The 20,950-nt window shown below is 35.4% G+C and overlaps 1 protein-coding gene across 2 annotated transcripts; it reads right to left on the bottom strand.

Moving 5' to 3' along the window:
- Positions 1 to 1,593: 1,593 nt before the first annotated feature.
- Positions 1,594 to 20,517, bottom strand: LOC144434649 (uncharacterized). 2 transcript variants are annotated; one of them, XM_078123153.1, is made up of 7 exons: positions 20,093 to 20,517; positions 17,786 to 17,945; positions 5,954 to 6,138; positions 4,796 to 4,923; positions 4,085 to 4,215; positions 3,377 to 3,780; positions 1,594 to 1,794 (listed from the first exon to the last, which is right to left on the bottom strand). In XM_078123153.1, exons 1-6 carry the CDS (start codon positions 20,387 to 20,389, stop codon positions 3,773 to 3,775), a joined length of 909 nt encoding a protein of 302 aa, XP_077979279.1. In that variant the 5' UTR covers positions 20,390 to 20,517; the 3' UTR covers positions 1,594 to 1,794; positions 3,377 to 3,772. The 2 variants fall into 2 exon arrangements, with proteins under 2 accessions (XP_077979279.1, XP_077979280.1); XM_078123154.1 differs by having other exon boundaries at positions 4,846 to 4,923.
- Positions 20,518 to 20,950: the final 433 nt, after the last annotated feature.

Raw genomic sequence — 20,950 nt, 5'->3', positions numbered from 1 at the left:
TTTTTTTTTTTAAATATTCGTGTATTTTTACGAGCAAGTCTAGTGATAATAACCTTATTACAGTATCCATCATCTTATAATAATAATCTTTATTCCCAGAAATGCATATACATATACAACAATTCTACAATGTATGAAGTATTCAACATGGGAAAGGGAGACGAAAAATAGTTGTATTCGCAACTCGTCGAGTCCGTCCCCTTTTACAATATTAGGAATTACTAATTACTGGGGCTGCTGATCAAATTGAATGTTTTGCAATATTGACAGAATAGAAAAAATCATAAAGGATTTACAAAATACATTATATATATAGGTGGACAAAAAACAAACAAAAATACACAAACACAAAGGAACAAAAAATGACCTGCTTAAGTATACAGACAAACGGTAATCAATCTATGAATATGAAGTATAACTAGTTTACGATGATTGGAGATAGTTTTTGAACTCTTTTTGGAAATGACTTCTGCTATTTATGTTGCGAATGTTGCTAGGGATGCTATTCCATGATTTATCACCTGAATACTTGACAGTGAACTGGCCAGTCCTATGGTTTGCTTTTGGGATGGTAAGGTTGTTTCTGGCGCTCTGTCGTGTTGTGAAGGAGTGTTGAATGGGGGTAAAGAAATTGTGCAAGGTATCCGGTAATCTGAAGTGCAAAACGTCATGAACGAGAACGGCAAGCTGTAATTTGTGCTGTTTGAAAATGTGTGAGCACACCAGTGACTATCTGTTATGATGCGCACTATTCTTCTTTTGAATTAAAAATATTTCAGTCAGGTATGTCGGACACGTGTTGCCCCAGGCACACTTCGAGACAGTAGGTGATATGGGGCAGAACCGAAGCATTATACAACAGTACAAGTACATATTCTGGAACCATGTGACGTAACTTATAAAACACACCTGTCATTCTACTAATTTTCTTTTTCACCTCAGCTATATGCTGCTTCCAAGACAGCATATTGTCAATGTTGACCCCAACAAAAGGTGAACTTCGAACTTCATCGAGCGAGACCCCCTTAAGTTCAAGGGAACCAATCAATGCGACATTTTTTCTATGGCTTTTTTTAAGATTGTAAATTTTGTCTTATTTGAATTGATCGTCAATCTGTTGGCATCACACCAGTTGATGACATCTCTGAAAATTTTACTTACAAGGTCTAGGTCTATAGTACATTTTTCATGTCTTTTAATTGTGTAAAATAAATTTGAGTCGTCAGTATCTTTAGTAAGATGGTGGTAATGCATGGGGTGGGGTGGGGTGGGGTGGTGGTTGTACTTTGTGAACATTCAGTGAACTGTAAACCATATCAGTACCTAAACATAATATTATAATTTAATATTATAATATCATAATTAGATTTATAATAAACCGTATGGTGGGAATGGAGGGCGCCCTTCTGGTGCCGTTAATTGGTCACACATGCGCAGTTTCAATAATTCAAAACTGCATGTCAGTTGAAGTTCCACTGATGGGGTGTTTACAAATTATCATCGCGCACAATACATGGCATCAAATTCCGAATTGCACATCGATATTGAGACTGATGATCCAAAACATGTCGAAGACTGGTCATCAAACGTCAGTGATATCAAGACAGAACCTACGGCTGAAGTACCAGTGGTAAATAAAACCCAACATCAAACAAGGCAGACCGTCGTTTCGTCCAATAAAGGCCCGTAAAGATAAATCGTCTATTTAGCAACGTTATGGTTTTGCTGACACTTCTCCCTCAAGTTCCTCTCCATGACAGTCTGACGACATCGATGAACTTCGGCTACATATGCCTGAAATGCAATACACTTTTGCCTCAGTAATATAAGGAATTCACTCACTTCAAAAAGAAGCGCCAACTGCAAATATCAAATGCCCAGGTGCAGATGACGCGTCATCACTTAAAATGTTGCAAGTTTCGACCAGCCAAGCACGCAATTCGCAAACAGCTAACAGCTACAGCAGCTGTCGCGACACATATGAAGAAAACACAACCCCATCGTCAATCACCTGCCACTTAATCTCAGCTGAAAGAATTGATGAACGCTGATGTTTACCTGCAACAACAACAACAACTACTACTACTACTACTACTACTACTACTACTACTACTACTACTACTACTACTACTACTACTACAGTCATCACAAAATCAGTATATCCCCGGCCCCCGGCATTACAACAACTTAGCAGCACTTCATCCAGCACGTCTACAACCTGTGGTAAGTCCAAACAATATCAAACCAGAAAAGACAATGCAAACTATTCTATTGATTGGCCTTGGATAAATGAATATGAATAAAATGTTTCTAGTGAGGACCATAGTTATTAGTATTAAATTGTTTAACGTACTATGAGCTTTGAAAATAAATATCTCGAAGTTTTGCAGGTAAAGTTTCACTAAAACTCGACCCTTTCTCAGTTAAAATCAAGCAAATAATCATGCCTATGGTCACTTTAAAAGTTAAGAAATAGGTATTTAATGATGCCAAAACTACGCCATTTTAGAATCCAATATGGCCGCCGAATATTTTTAAATTGTATGGAATAAAGTAAAAGTTTGCTGAGTTCCTTGAAAACATGAATGTAAACAACCACATTTCTGTCATTATTTCAAACGGACCAGCAACAGTCTTTTATATGGCAAAGATTTGACAAACTTGATATTCAGGGAGATTGGTCCCAGAGGCACATTCTATCTTAACCAGTGCTTCATAACCAAACTACGGGTGATTATATCATATAACTGTGAATTTACCATCAATTGTAACTTTAAATCGTCGACTCAATTGAAATAACCGCAGTGTGTCATATATCATGTCCTGTCTGTCAAGAACTGTAACTCATGTACACCTCTAGTTGTAGGCCACCATATAAAAACGGTCTCAGTTCTTCGCTGGTTCCTGTGTTCATGGTTCGCGTATGTACGCAGGCAACTAGTATTCGCCAGCTGTACTATCATTGACTGAGGCAATCTGATAATAACCGTAAAAAATTGTGGGAATGTATACAAATGAAGATCGTATACATAGGCCTAATTGAAGATGGCAGATCCAAGATGGCGGTTACTAGTTATCTGTGGTCTCACACGAATTCACAGGTCATGTGATGATGTAGTGTTCACTGTATTGCAGGAAAAACAAATTGAATTGAACGAAATATTATAAACTAATGAATTAGTGTATGACTTTAGTGATTAATAACTGCAAGTGAGAACATTTAATTAATAATGAAACAACAGATATCAGCAAAACTCAAAATTCATACGTACAATATTTTTGGCCATGTGTAGATATAATTAGACTCGCACATTTTCCTTTCAGGGTGTCATTACATTCTTACTTTGAAACAACAAAAAGGGGAAAGAAAACATACCTAGGAAAAACGATGGGCTCGCTTGTTTTAATATCACTATGTTAAGCACAAGTAACAAGTCTAAAGTTTTGATATCAATTGGATTATTCATATTCAGCCTTTCCAACAACATGGAGTGTTTTCTGTATTCTAGCCACGTGTCTTATGTCTGTCAAACCCCAAAAGCTGAAGCTTCTGTAAAATATTGTAGGTCTGTGGTGGTAAAAGCTACTTGTATGCCAAGAAACATCACACGCGTGCGCACTGAAGAAATCCAGTTCATCGTTATTGCAACCACCATTTCCAATGTCTGCGAGGATTATGGGACTGCTATATTGTGTCTAGAATCTAGTATCGACTGTTGTATAATATAATGAAAAGTAGTTCCCACTGGGCTCCCCATGAGGAAGATTTTTGTCAGGTACCTGCAATAAACAAAACACTATTTGACGAAACCACTCATAAACTGACCAATAATGGGTATCGAACACCAATGGCTAGGACTGTGAAAAAAAAAACATTTCTCCAAGACTGGACAGAGACAAAGTCTAAATCACCTGGGTTTGTTGTTGTTTTAACACAACCTTGTAAACACTTTCAGAGATCGTGGTATGGATTTTGCATGAGATACAGTGTCTTTGAGTTATCGCAGTGTGCTTGTATTTAAATCTAAAACACTGCATTATAATTATGTAAGCACCAATGCTTAAGTTGATTACTGTGCATTACCTTGGTAACACCTGGCAGTGACTTCACAACCCCTGTCAATATTACCACATCTATCCCAATAACAATCTTTTCCATTCTTCAGGCCAATTCCAAATTTCAGACGGTTTTCAGGAGACAGATGATGGGAATACCTAATATGCACAGAATATACTTGACAGGTTACATATATATAATATACATACGAATGTAAGTGTCTCGCTGGAGAGAACTGCTCGATGCAAATATTAGTAGCAGAGCATTATAGACAAGTCTGTATATATATATATATATATATATATATATATATATATATATATATATATATATATAAGTGTCTCGCTGGAGAGAACTGCTCGATGCAAATATTAGTAGCAGAGCATTATAGACAAGTCTGTATATAAATATATATATATATATAACGAGTCACAAATGACTGACAGCTTGTGACTGCTAATTCCTTGGATTAAAACTATACAACTTTGCTACTAATATTGCATTAAGCACTGTTCTACCCTGCGAGAGTGTGTATGTTTGTTATAGTAGATAACAGTGTCGTTATGAAACTGACAGTGACGAATGAATACAACAAAGAGTGCAGTTTTTGCGACTCGAGTACATTTACAGCAAGTCTGACACTTTGACCTGGCAGAAGACTAAAATTTGTGACTGGAATTATATTACATTCGTTAGGTATTTCCAGAAAAACTTTTATTTGAAAAACTATATACGTACGCATCACGGACGGAGCACGACACTAGGTGAGAGTTTGCAGGACAACTTACAATAGGATTCAAAACGACGCCAGACGATAGAGTGATGACATCGTCAGGGTGCACATTGGTTGAACAACCTATTTCAGCCTGTTGAGCGATACATACAGAAGGTATTATGGGATGGGATACAAGACAACTGGATGATCTCTTGTAAGAGAATTAAGGCGACATGGTTTCCCTACATCAGATACAAATAATGAAACGTTAAGAGACAGTAAAGTGAATTATGAACTACAGTATTATGCATATGACCGATATTCAAAAAACTATCACTAATCTACACAACACCAGAATAAAAGATAAAAGCGTACACGCGACTAAAATGTGAGGAATAATTCAACACAAACATTCAGAATTAAGTATGATTGATAAGTTTGGATTTTCTTGGTATCGTGTTTGTCTTTTCACGTCACGTAACTTCTTTTATTTTCGTACACAGAAAAAATGACAAGCGCCCTCAGGTGTTATGAATAATATTATATTAGTTCACAATTTAAAATCGTTCTAACATTCCATTTAGCTTTTGAATATTAGAAAGTTGACCTTGTGTTTGTAGGTCACTTGCACGTCAATCATACACTCAAAATGCTTTTTATGTTGTGTTCTGGCCCATTTAAGATGTTGTTAACTGCAGTACCGGAAATACCGCCTTCGTGTAGAAAATGTCCATGTTTTGTTAAAAATTGATAAAATGCATCAACTTTATCATCTAAAAGATGTTGTCACATCTCATGACGAGCTTACAAATGTTTGATACTAAAGTTGCATTGCCAGAACGCGTTATACCCAGTTCACCCGCTTCATTCCACTACATGAAATCTCTCTCTCTCTCTCTCTCTCTCTCTCTCTCTCTCTCTCTCTCTCTCTCTCTCTCTCTCTCTCTCTCTCTCTCTCTCTCTCTCTCTCTCTCTCTCTCTCTCTCTCTCTCTCTCTCTCTCTCTCTCTCTCTCTCTCTCTCTCTCTCTCTCTCTCTCTCTCTCTCTCTCTCTCTCTCTCTCTCTCTCATTCGTCGTGTAGTCATGTATGTAACTGTAGCTTTACTACTTTCCGATGCTCTTTTTGATCAATACAGATATGGAATTATTGAAATCTTTAATGATGCATTAAATTTACGTACCTTTACTTTATTGCCATCTGCAATATTGTCGTTATATGCTACACACGTGTCGTTCATAAGTTTAGCGCCATCACAGAATTCCATGTTACATCGACAGGTCATTATCGTCATACTAGAGGCGGGACAGCTAACTGTTGACTGGGCATCGTCTGTGTCCGTTTGTGGTGCTGCACCTGTGTATATCACTGAAAAGAAATTATACGTTGAAAACCCATCAAGTTAATGAGCTCTGAATGAAATGCAGAATTTGTTTATGTGTTCCCTGTCGCCCCTTATGCTCCTGTTAATGTGTCTGTACTGTGTATCGTCCTTCACTACATATTTTGGAAATCCTGTTTGTGAAGCGATAAAGGCGGATAAATCAACATTGAGCTAGCCATCATTTATTGTCATTTTAAAATGATCTCTTGTATACATCATGACATAAGTGGAAACACTTGGAGAAGGCACAAATCGAATCATACATTAAAGTAAACCATTTCTCCCTGCACGTATATTTAAGAAAATTACAAAATTATATGCAAATATGTGTGCCTGATACCATTTTCTTAAAAATTAAGTACTTAATTCTATGATAAAATTCTGTGTTATTCCTGCAAAGATTTTATGTATACGTTGAATATTTAACTCTCGTTATATCCACTATTTACAAAAAGATTCCGTTTCCGTGTCTGTTTGTGTGCATACATCAAAACTAAGCTTATGCAAACTTCAACTGTAAATGTTGACTTTAATCAGCGTCAAGTGATACGTTTGTTAAATGCGCTACGAAATGCAGTGGGTAGAACTGAGGCAACACTAATTATAAAGGTCAAGAACAATCTAACTTTAATGACTTACAGGTTAGTGTACGACCAACAACACGGTCAAGGTTAATTTCGAAGATTCGGCGGGGGGAGAGAAACAGTTTAGAAAAGCAGCAACAAACTAGCTTTGCTCATTTTACTGTTAGGGAATAAATCGTTCGTGATTAAACGGACGTATAACCTGTTAGTTAGAGTACCTTTCTTTGTATTGTGGTGTCTACGGAGGCACACTTCCACGTCTCAAAATGACGTCGGAAGCGGCGTTATGGATATGCAAATACTGAAGGGAGACAGTTGTTGAAAAGAACGTTTCAATGTATATGGAGGGGGGGGGGGCGTGATATTTGATGACTTGGGTGAATCTGTTAACGAATACCACATCACCAAATACATCAATTATTCGCTTCAAATTTCATTGCATTCAAATATTTCTGACAGTATAATCATCATTAAAAATAACCATTGGAATAAACTGCATTATAACTTTCAGCAGACGATAATTATAATTTACTGCGTTTGATTTACGACTTATAGCCGCGAGATTTAATTCTATAATTCTGTATCGCCAACACGTAATGACGCACTAAACGTATAAATGCTTTCTACAGTATGTATAATAGCTTTGTTTTGTGGATACAACATATTCATTGTCTTCAAAAAGCACTAGAACTGATATCAAACTCGATATGAATTATAACTCAATATAATAACATTATGACTTCTAATCTTTTAATGATGGTAGTGACTGATTGTGTATTTGAAGAATTCGAGTGTAGACTTTACAATTGCATACACTCATTCTTGCTTTAGGAGTCATTTTTACCACTTAAAGTTCATTGAAGCTACAAAGACGAAAGCTTGGTTGCTTACCAATTCACTTGCTGACAAAAGCACTTAGTGGAATTTTGTAATGAATTCCTTGTCAAGGGACGTGGTCTCTTTCGGACATAATTAATTTTAGCATTAATATAAGAGACTCTCAAATTGCTATTACGTCGTATCAGTTACCAAATATAAGAAGTTTTATTTCTGCCAATTGCAAAAGTATGCATTACACTCTATAATGGACTTATTTATTACAATTTTAATTAAGATTACTCTGAACGTAAAGAAACAGGAACGCCGCATTGATATTTTCTTTTGATTGGTAATAAATTATATTATTCGTGAAATGTTTATGGTTTTATATCCGAAGCTTCATTACTTTATACTACGTATACGTTACTTTCATACGGAATGAGCAGAATGTAGGGGGGGGGGCTCGAGAGAAAAAGGGATGCGAAGGGGTGAACAGCAGTTGTTGATATAAATTTAGTCCAATCGAAAATATTTTCAATTGATATGAACCACTAACAATTATATTAGAACAACTTGTCATTTGCAGTCCCTCATACATATGAAATACCAAACTTCTCTGTTTACCCATTCTGAATACATCTCGATCCTTTGGCAAGGAAATAGGTTAATGCCATCTCGACTCGTTCGACCTATCTTCTAAGGACTAAGACGTTAACATTCAACACAGGAACGAGTGAGTACGTTGCTACATAGTCTCATAGAGATCCTAATATTAAATTTACCGTTTACCATCTAAGCTTAATGTTTTGTTGAATGGAAGCAGGAACCGAGTTGACTACTTAATATAGATGGCATAAAGTGGAGTTTTATTTTGCTATTCCTCAAGTGAGGCTTGTTTTACAGAAACACCTTGTAATGTCAGACTTGGAATTTTCTCTTATACTATTTTAAGATCAGTAATTGTAACTCCATGATGATTTACTACAGCTTCTTTTAGTATCACAATCATAAATAAATCAATGGACTATCTGAATGTGTTTTAGTGCTTTCATAATTACGTTTGTAAATACATTTTCTACGCCATGATTGAATTAATGTTATGCACTGAAAACAGGCTGCACTGATATGAGCGAGTTCTGAAGCATTGTTGTACTACCTAATCAAGAGTAGTGAATTAGGTCTAACCCTCTTATTACGATGGAAAATATCAATCAAACATACATCAAATATAAAACCTACCTTTCCTCAATTAACCTGCATTGATTTGACCTTCGAATTTTCTCTACCTCGATGTGTTGGTGTGGTTTGGGGTGTAAAAATAGCGCGAATGGCGCTGTAGCACAACTGTACATGTTCTAAAAATGTTTATCCACATGCTAGGTATAGGTGTTCATTTGCTGAATGATTATCCAGTTGCCTATCCAGCCCTGTTGTTATCTCTGCAATATATGCGATCATTTGGCTGTTGCTATGGGCCTGGTCTTGTTGCTTGGTATATTTACATACATTTTTTTGAATGTTTATTCATATGTCTATTCTTGTTTTCCTTGCAATGTTAGTGATTATTTGGCTGTTGCTATTTGAATGATTACTCACATGCCTACTAGATGACGTTATTTTAGAAAAATATTCTTGCATTTGCTTATTGCTAAGGGCGTGGTTACAGAGTCAATCATGTCAAAATACTTTGAAGAAAATCTGCAAAGTAACACTTGTAGAAAGATCTCACCAAATTCAGTCTCATTGACCAAGTACTTTTTGAGATAAACGTTTTTGACCAACATTCACATTGTTACACCTAATTTGGATATCGCTGATGAGATCACTGTTTGCTTGATATTTCTTCATTGTGACCCCAAAATGCATCCCCATTAAATTTCAGCCCAATCTGCTCAGCAGTTTTGAAATTAAAGATTTTGACCAAAAAGACACATTTTTGCCCTTGTGTGCATATTACTGAGAGACAAATCTTAATCTACACACCCCTAAAAACGTTCCCACCAAATTTCAGACCAATCATCCAGTAGTTTTTTTTGACCAAAATGACATTTTTTACCCAAATCATATACCTGCAATGCGATCATTTTCCATTTTTTAACAATTTCCCAAATAGACACCATAAGTAATGTCTCTACCAAATACCAAGGCAATCGGTCTAGCGGTTTTTGAGTCGCGCGCGCACGCACACACACACACACACACACACACACACACACACACACACACACACACACACACACACACACACACACACACAGACGGACGGACAGACACCGCAGCATGCCTATAGTACTACTGAATCTTATCACTTCAGTTGTGCTACAAAAAACTACCCCTAAATAACTACCTATCGATCGATCGTAATCACCTCGTTGGGATTATTGCTAACAATATCAAAACACAGGCATTCAGGTATTTGTATTTTATTGTCAAGTTTGAATTGATCTAGTGGTTGAATTTGTTTATGTATATGATATTTACTACTAGGTCTTAACAAGTTCGGAAGATTACATTCTTGACACTGATTAATCCTGATGTATATTTATTGTCATGCCAACCACATATTCAAATACATATAGTAACAGTATATTGTGATTCGGCACAATTCGAGGTGACGTCATAGTGTACGGTCAACAACGTTAGAAACAATTTTCGTTGATTTGTTAAGGCATCTATCTACATTACCCCATAGATAGTCAATAGATGTTTAATATTACCCTGTATTACATTTATTCTGTATTACATTTTATCTGTATTATTTACTCTGGTAGAGAGTAAAGGCTTATATCGTACAGTCATTGCTGCTACGAACAAAATTGGCATACTTTTGTGAAAATTTGAGAAATTGCTCTCCCTCCATTAGATTCCGTAATAAAAATATCCATTGAATAAGAAACTGCCTGTGTAGTCTTCTCCTGTCTTTAATTCATGTAGAAATCGTTTTCTTTGAATTTGGTAATGCCATCATCATTCAAAAAGATAAGGTCACGAGTTCACGCATAGGACAATTACCCGATTCAGCCTTGACCTGTAAATTATAACGATGGCGTCCAGAAATCTTTCCATATAAGTAATGCCAATTTCCATAACACGGGCTTTGTATAACCTGTGTTATTAAATTAACTTACTATAAATGTTTGAAAACTAAATTGATATCTCCGAGTCATTATTATATGATACCGTTCCACACTGAATGCATACTATGCATTTACGATAAACCCCAATTTCAAACAAGGTGTGAACTGAAATTCCTACTGCAAGGCGTACTAATTGCACCAGAATAACTCACAAGATATCCAAGTCACTATCAAATGCTTCTTCTATCTATATACATCTCATTTACGTATAAATCGTCATCAATTCTTTTTTAAATGCAACCGGTACATTAATTTTTTTTATCAAGTAACCAAAGATATCTTCACTAAAAATTGATCAATTGCTATATGTCTATCAGACAACAGAATCTATTCACTGAAAATTGTTGAAATACGAATAATTAGACATTGTGCATGTTAATCAGTGGTTGATATCATCCATAAGCACGTCGTGGTCACCGTCGAGGGCGCTGAGTTTTGGGTGCGGAGCCCGAAATTAAATTTGATTTCATTTACCGTGTATACAGCTACAAAAAAATACGTTTACCCACGGATGATGCAATACCGTTCACGGTGTACGATACATGAGTAAGTTATTGTACCTAACACAGATGATGCAATACCGTTCACTGTGTACGATATATGAGTAAGTTATTGTACCTAACACAGGTGATGCAATACCGTTCACGGTGTACGATATATGAGTAAGTTATTGTACCTAACAAAACATTTATAAAAAACGTTCCAGTTGAGCTAAATTAGACGAATGATCATGTACGGCTTTTATAGTAGAAGCCAGTTAACTTGAAACACATCATATGTCTTGACAAAAAACACTGCTTTATTTTATAATATGTCTTGACAAATATCTTGCAACCACTGCTACATTTTATCGTATGGTGCGACAACAACCTTACAGGCAATGCTGCATTTTGAAAAGGGTCACATTCTATCAATTGTATTAAATTGCTGACGATACGATACAATGTAGCACTGTTAGTCACATTTTTGTAAAGCTAGACGATAACATTTGGATATATTAGTAAGATTTTGGTGGAGCAGACAGGAGACCAATAAAGGAAGCACTATTTCCCTTGTCTCCATAGTTATCTTACTTTTCAATGGAAGTTCAGCAATTGGAATGAAATGTGTGGCATGTTGTAGATTTAAAATTTCTTAATCCTTGATAAAAATCAAATCAATGAAACCCTCAAGTCCCTTTCTCTGTTATCTCACATGCAAAAATCATACAGGAACATCCTATCTAGATACGCTGCTTTTCAAATCGAGTTTATTTTCTCATTTATATACATTTTCTTTCAACGCGTCTAAATCTGTATATTTTACTTTATTTTGCGAGGAGTTTAACTTCTGAAACTCCAACGAGAGACAAGATAGCGATCTTGTGAGCGTAGACAGAATTGCAATAATTCACTTACAGAAAAATGCGCACGTAATCTTTTACCGATGGCAAATTGTATGTTGATTTAGTCGAAATTAAAATCGGTATCTTCATTTTCCCAGTGAGATCTTCTCTCTATCTTCAGAAGACTCGCTCATCTTTTATAAGCTATATCACCTGGAGATTTCCCGTGATATTAAAAATCAGACTGGGATGGCACAGAATTCTTATCGTTGTCAGGACCCTGCAGAAATGCTAGGTATGGGTAGTTAAAATGGAGAAGGAATGTTGTTCAGAGCATCGACTCCATATCATTAACACTAGTTTGATTGTGATGTTCACATGTTATGTTCACTTTATGACGATTGACACGTTTTTTTTTATCGAACACGTAGATTCAAGTTCATTGTTGTTGAACTGTGCATACAATTTGAATGATAATGAACCTAAATTTGCACCAAGCCCATCCATACAGGATATGGATAGTTCGGCTTAAACCGTACATCAGGATGACGTCGTTCCTAAACAGGAATATCATACAGTCCGTTTCAAGTTACTGTTCAACGGCTCTATTTCATAAAACCACACCATGAAGTAATAGGAAACTGCATATTCTACTGTAACAGTAAGATAGCAAGATCGCAATTTTGTATATTGTGATTAAAACACACTACAAGTAGACACGGACGCCAATGGTTTCATGTCTGCATTTGATGTTAACAAGATAGCAGGTTAGTTTTTTCATTTAGACAAACTCGCAAGAAACTGTATTCATTCGATTTCTATCTTAAATCTTTAAGTACTATCTGCTCCCATATTTCGACCCTTGGAAAGTTGTTTTAGACTACTATCTTAAACCAGTTGGTGGACAGCTTATCTTTAAATGTAATTTTTCTTTGAATGTACTTAATTTCGAGATTCCTCCTTTTTATCATGACATGTTAAGTGTTTGGAGCAACTATAGCCATGATAAGTCTACTTCATCTTCTTCTGAAATTATTTGGAATAACAAAAATATCCTCATTCAAGGGAAAAGTATTTTTCTTAAAACCTTTTATAATGTAGGAGTTCGATATGTCTCGGATATCTTCACTACTGATGGTAACATTAAAGGATGGGAGTATTTTCGTAATTTGGGGGTTAATCTAATAGATTTTCTGCAGTGGCAGGGATTGATATCGGCACTGCCTGTGAATTGGAGGAAAAACAAAGCTTTTTGTGTACGACCTGAAAACACCTTCCTCTTTCACAGTGAAGGTGGACTGATTGCATTGTTAAAGTCGGAATAAAAACAGCTACGTAAATTAATTTCAGGCAGTTACTTCATTAAACCAAAAAGTCAAATTTTCTTTAGTAACCTTTTTGAAGGTGATCTTGATTGGAACTTCATTTATAGTATGCCATTTAAAGTTACAATCAGTAGTGTCGCTCGAGAATTTCAATGGAAAATAAGCCACAATATTCTGTATACTAATTCCATGTTATATAACATGCGTTCTCCTTTAGTGGATACAGATGCGTGTACTTTTTGTCACAGAACATCTGAGACGTTAGTACACCTGTTTGTAGATTGCGAATATGTGAAAGCCATCTGGCAAGATATGTACACAACTTGGGGTGAGGCTTTGAATTGCCCTAGGTACCCGTCATCTCAACAGATTATTTTAGGTGATAAATGCTGGTCTAAATTACTGAATTATATTGTTCTCATGTATAAGAAAAATATCTACAGTTGTAAATTAAAAAAACAGCTGCCAAGCTTTAATTTACTAAGAATAGAAGTTAAACATAATCAAAACTTAGAATTGTTTATTTCACGTCGTAAGGGTACATTGCCAATATTCCTAGAAAAATGGAAAGATTTCGAGGCGTAGAAGTATTCTAGTAGATGTAATGTATATATTTTCATCCTGACGGTAGTAATCTGTTTCTTTTTTTTCAACAGTCATTATACAATTGTAGAATTTCTTTGATTTTGTAGTACATGACAATATCATTTTTTTGCCTGCTTCTGTTTCTTGTTTTTGTTTTGTTCTGTACATGTACATCTTGTTTCTATGTCAATTCATCCTAAAAAGAAAACCTAATTCATGACAACATGCATATATTATTGTATACTGTATAATTTCAATGGGTTTTCAATAAAGAACATGAAAGATAAAAAAAAAAATAAAAAAAAAAAAAAAAAAAAAAAAAGATCGCAATTGTTTGCTACATTTTGTATATTGTGATTAAAACACACTACAAGTAGACACGGACGCCAATGGTTTCATGTCTGCATTTGATGTTAACAAGATAGCAGGTTAGTTTTTTCATTTAGACAAACTCGCAAGAAACTGTATTCATTCGATTTCTATCTTAAAGTGTAAAATGTGCAGTTTTTATTGCTTTCTGTGACTGTGTGGGTGTCTGAAATAGAGCCGATGAATCTGTACATGCAATTCAGATTTAACAAAGACTGCAAGAAGATTTAGCCGAATAATGCAATGGATCTATTACACCCCAGCCCGTGGAAAGTAAATCTAACCTGTCTTGAATAACATTACATGTATTATGTCCATTTCATTTATAACTCTAGAGTGACATTATCATCAAACACTTTAGCCTAGGGTATGTCAATAACAGCAGTCTTCGCTTAGCGGAAGAGAACAAAGATCACTAATTCTGTTGTTATGGTAACAAATACACTAGATATATGTTGAGGAAATAGTTAAAATAAAGTGAATAGAGTACACGTGATAAAATGCTATGGTGATTGGTGTCACGCTATGAATTTCCACCTTTTAAAGATTACGATTACAATATGCCCAGTCAATATAAAAAGTAAAACAATCACTAATGAAGTAAGATAGCCGTTAACAAGTGAAACGTACTCTCCAAATCACCTTAAATATATTCAAATTCTTAGTATAACACAATTCAAACCTTTACATTCAATTTCATAGCCTATCTATCTATCTATCTATCTATCTATCTATCTATCTATCTATCTATCTATCTATCTATCTATCTATCTATCTATCTCTCTTCTGTCTGTCTATATGTCTATCTATATATATATATATATATATATATATATATATATATATATATATATATATATATATATATATATATATCAGTACGGTTTTTACAGAAGGTGTCATCTTTGTCAAGGGAAGCTTGTATCAATTCATACGATCAGAAGAGTATGATCGTTCCATATTGGCTCTAACCATCCCTTTTCCACCAGAGTTAAGAACATAATATACAAGAATTTTAATATCTTACGTTCTAATAAGGTGACCAGTTCATTATTTCCTGAAGCACTTTTAACAGCTTGGTGTTGGGATACCAATCTTAGAGATATGGTGGTCTATACAGAACCAAATGGATTGGAAGTTAATGTTGGTTCATTTCCATGCGATCGTACTCGATGTGGTACATGTCGTTACATTATTAATACTAATCGTGTTGTTGGCCCTAAGAATAGTGTGCCTGTTACGAGTAGATTTACATGTATCGGTACTAACGTAGTGTATTGCATTACATGCTAGAAATGTGGACGTGGTTTTGTACATAGGTTCGACTGTTTGTCGTCTTGATTGTCGCTTTGTGGAACATATCCGTCTTACCAGACGAAAGAATCGTAACTGTCCCGTATCTATACATATTATTACTAACGATCATAAAGTATCAGATATGTCTATTTCAGAAATTTGTAAGGTTTCTGGTGATGAGGATCGAGTGAGGTTGAAGGAGGAGGAAATCATTTTCCGTCTCGGAACGCTGGCTCCCTATGGAAGTAATGGATTATTTACATCATTCCTTAATATCTAACTACGCTTATTCTATCTTTCAGGCGTGTTCTATAGGATTAGTTTTAGATCTTTTTGCACGTATTCAACCGTTGATCGTTCTATTCCTTAACATTTAGGTATTATAGTCAGGTGGTTACCTACTTTATATCTTGCCTTGATATCCCCTGATAAAGAATTTTGATTCGAAACGTCGGATGAATTTATTGATTGAGACTGTATCACTCGTTCCTTATGCACTTCTATCTATCGATCTATCTATCTATCTATCTATCTATCTATCGATCTATCTATCTATCTTTAGTTATCGATTTATTTAGTGAATGAAGTGAGAACGCCGGAGAGACTCAAAATGTCTTGATATCCCTAACTCGTTCACTTCGCTCAAATAATAAAAGTCTACTTCATATACCCCGTTAAGTTGTAATACAAAGTGAGCGTGCGTTCTCGCGAGCAGAGCCAGTCTTATAGAACAGTATACCGCTTGAACTTCGTTCTTCGTCAACTGTCGATAAATTCAAGGACATGTAACAAGACACATCTGTTTGCAAGAGCTTTCTCCAACTTTTTACAATGATCTACTATTGTTCCTGTTCAGCGCCATAGAACATTACGTCGTATTGGATTTTGGTGCTATACAAATTCTTTTGATTGATTGATTGATTGATTGATTGATTGATTGATTGATTGATTGATTGATTGATTGATTGATTGATTGATTGATTGATTGATTGATTGATTGATTGATTGATTGATTGATTGATTGATTGATTGATTGATTGATTGATTGATGATTGATTGATTGATTGACTGACTGACTGACTGACTGACTGACTGACTGACTGACTGACTGAGTGACTGATTGATTGATTGATTGATTGATTGATACACGTAGTTCTTTTCACTTATTGCACTTTGCAAGTGTGACTGGTTTTATTTGTGACTTTTACAGATTGACGACACGAATGAGCTATCTTGTCATATGATAACACAGCAAAAACGACTCTTTATCGATATACCCTTCCCATCTTCTATATTTAAAGGAGAGTTTGTAACAATAGAAAACATGGCTTGTCAGTGTTATTTGCATGGAATAATTATAACTATAAGGTATCTTTATTCAGGGTAAAACTCAATAAGCATTACAAACAACTCAAAGCGTTGAAGGGTCGGCTTCTTTCTACTGGGGCCCTCATACATTAATTCGACAAACACACAGAAATCCACTTACAAATTGTAAAATACATGAGAACATATAAAAAATACAGACATTGTGATATTATACCTCCAGATATGCAAAGTAAATGGTAGGCAGATAAAATAATAATGCTATGTACAAAGGTTGAGAAGACCACCATAATGACGATGAACGTAGCTGTAAATCAAATTATTACTAATTTCTTTTTTTTTTAAATCCCCTCTAATTACCTAAAATGATGTATCCACATTCCCAAATGATAGCAAGCATCGTGACGTGACGCCAGGGTAATCACATATGGGAATTTGTAGGATATAGGGAGGAAGTTTCTGTAAATCCAGTGACGTAAAAAAGGGGTGAGAACAGCTGATTATCTGTTCTCTTCTACGTCATAGAGATGGCGTAAAACGACAATAACGGATTATTTTAAGCCATGTTCAACGTCATGGTCCGTACCTATGTGATAAGCAAAGACTTGGCTGATTAATACTGACCTCTTTGAACAGACGCAAGCTGTCCAGAAGGTCAAATATTCCTCGCGACGCTAAAATACCTTGATAATTCAATTTCTTTTCAATTCATGTCATTTCTAGTGATTGTAAGCCACTCTACATTATGCAATACACCAAATTTACGGTTTTTATCGTTCTGCTTGAAGCCATTAACAATTTCGGGTAGTGGAAATTCTATTGATATGGATAGTAATATCAGTGTTGTCGAATATATTGATATTTACCATATTGTGCATTGTCTTCACACTGTTTACCAGTCCATATAACTTCATTGCATGTACATATATAGCCTTCGTTCCTTCGACAGTCACGTCGACAAAGCCCTCCATTCTGACAAGGCGAATTAGTTGTACAGACATCTTCAGTATTGGATACAAACAGCTCCTAATGGAGAGTAGATATATGATACTAATATTACTATTCAAAGGAAATGTCCCTCGTGGTTAGTTTTCCCTTATGATTGCAATATTCTGTGGTTCAGATATGCCCTATTGCTGCACCACTAAATCGTCAATGTAAATCGCATAGCAATCCTTCTAAACGAAATAATAAGGTAATCTCGCAAAGGACAAGTTACTCGGATATCAACGTAGGCCTGTGGTTATGCAAAACTGTTTTATGAAGTTATCATTTTAGTTGCGTAATTAACCAATGTCATAATGTAGAATATGCCACCATATTCAAAGTTGGCCTATGGCATTTCGATACAGTCCTTGAATCATCTTCAAACAATTTTGGACAAAGAAAATATCTTTATCGAAAACTGACTGATATACAATATTAGGAATATACATTGTGAGTTATGAGTGTTTTTCACACAACAGTTTTATTTTTTGATATATATGCTTGATATATAGATCTACATAATTAATTGATTTGATTTGAATAGAGTAGAATTTATTTCCGGAGAAACCTTTATGTAAAGGTGTTATTTATTAGTCTTTGATGATAAATGCATTATTATTAGAAAAGAATATTGAAAAGTTCATTAATGCAATATCAGTTACATCTATAATACATGATATTCGATATTGATTTTTAGCATTTGGAAAACCAAATTCATATCTTTCTCTTTTTACTAGTGGTAATGAAACAAGACATATTTTAAAAGAAGAAAACGTGAAACAAACCCCTCAAAAAGTAATTAGAATGTCCATAAATAATGAGTAATTTCTATTTAAGCATAACGGTGGTTCATCATCAGAAGTGCTAGCAGACATGCGTGATGCAACTCCGTCTTGTGATATATTTTCAGCATCTTTGTTATGGGGGAGGGGGGCTATAACAATGGTCTCAGTCCATGCGTGCGTCTGTACATGCATCCGTAGTACGTCATTTCTCAGACATGTAAGATGCAATTTCACTATACCGTGCACATAGGTGACATATGTGGTACATATGCTTGTCATTTTGTTTTGCGAAATATGCACATTTGACCGAATGGCAGCCATATTTGGAGTTCTAAATCAATAATTTCTATATAACTATAATACATAAAGACTTCATTAACGTGCCTATCCCTATATTATCAGATGCAAGCTATCTAATGATACTTTGACCTTGGGGTTAATTTTCAAAATCCATGCAATCAGTGGTGTTCATTTGTGTTCATTTTCTTTTAAATCATGTTCACCAATAATACAGACAGGGATATTTGGTCAATTGTTATTCTTGGAGCTCATATCAATTTTTACTGAATGGCGGCCGTTTTCTTGTTAAAAATAAATATTTATTGCATAATAGACTTCATTCAAATGTCACACGCAAGTAAACTACTTTAGGGGGCTCTGTTTTCTCCGAAGACTTGTTTTGATATTCAATATGGGTCGATACTTTTGAACATACTGTATACATGACTGTACGACTTGTACAATATATATGACCACAACAATTTACAGAAAGGACCAGCAGCTTCTACGAACTGTCGGACCTTATATTCTGATCAACATTGATTTTCTTCTATTGCAAGTAAACACATGCTTTTTTTAATGATTGAGAACAAAGTGACTTTAAGAAAAAGGTATTGTCAATTTGTCAGGTAGTGAGTCTATGTGATGTGATGTGATGTGATGTGATGTGATGTGGTGTGGTGTGGTGTGGTGTGGTGTGGTGTGGTGTGGTGTGGTGTGATGTGGTGTGATGTGATTGTGTGTCTGTGCCTGTATGTATGTATGTATGTATGTATGTATGTATGTATGTATGTATGTATGTATATATGTATGTATGTATGTATGTATGTATCCAAATACTTGTGTAAATACGTATCAGTTACCTTTTCTACACTTCAGTTAGTCCATGTACTTCGGTTTGTCATTATAATTAGTTTTTCATTAATTATTTAGACCTGACGCCAAGTAAAATGTTATACTTACATAAACCTGCCAATACATTGTAAAAACTATGAATACAACAGCAAAAGTACGAAATTATCATCTGTGAATCGATAGATATACATGTATGGCACAGGCTTGATTTCAACATTTCTGTATATTTGCATCAATCGTTGTAGTCAACTTGAATTACGTTCTCACCTGTTGTGGTTTCGGGTAATATCTCTTCGATGCATGAGTTGGTGCTGACACTGGCAGGACATCAAATATCTCACAGATACTAGTACGTCTATCAAAGGAATATCCCCCACAGTCACTTACAGCAAGGCATTGCAAGGCACACTGTACGTTACTGAAAGCTTTGAAGTTTGTTTCCTCAGTTGTCGTCAATGGCGTGTGGTTACAGTCGAAAGTATCAAGTGTTAGTGTCGCTGTTGTGACCAGGCCTGAACGGAAGAAACACAGCAAAAGAAAGACTACGACGAGACAGCAAAACATGGCGATTGACAACGTAAAGTGATGAACATTACTTGAAAAAGATGAAGAATACTCCTGATAATGGTTATTCTTTTTATATTGAATGAAGTCCCGCGAAATCCATATCACCACAGTGATGATTCAGTATGAGTACGTATCCACGTAGAATCAAGCACTCTGTCAAACGACACAACCATCTGACGTACGTGACCTGTACACTTCTATTACGATTCCCATTAATAACTTGCTATATACATCCTGAGCACGGCGAGTCCATGCAGCTTGCCGGTAAGTTCGCATCGACATTCGGTATTTGATCTAGCGTCAATAAAAAAACCATAAGAGCAAGAATGGATGTTTAATCAGCTTCCTAACGAACACTTAACAGAAACTATAGTACTCTTCACGAATGTTCTCAAATGATTAAGTCGTTTTATTTGCGCACAATTTCATTTTCTTCATTTGCGCTTGTAGCGTCAAATATTATGTTATAATATATATGTCATAACGTTAAAAAAAAAAAAAAAAAAAAAAAAAATTGAGTTTGCAGTTGTGATACCATTCCATGCACATTCCTTTTTC

Source organism: Glandiceps talaboti, chromosome 4 (assembly GCF_964340395.1).
Source record: "Glandiceps talaboti chromosome 4, keGlaTala1.1, whole genome shotgun sequence".
NCBI classification, from domain to species: domain Eukaryota; kingdom Metazoa; phylum Hemichordata; class Enteropneusta; family Spengelidae; genus Glandiceps; species Glandiceps talaboti.
Note: the sequence above shows the minus strand (reverse complement) of the source record. Positions and strands in the feature narration are given on the sequence as shown.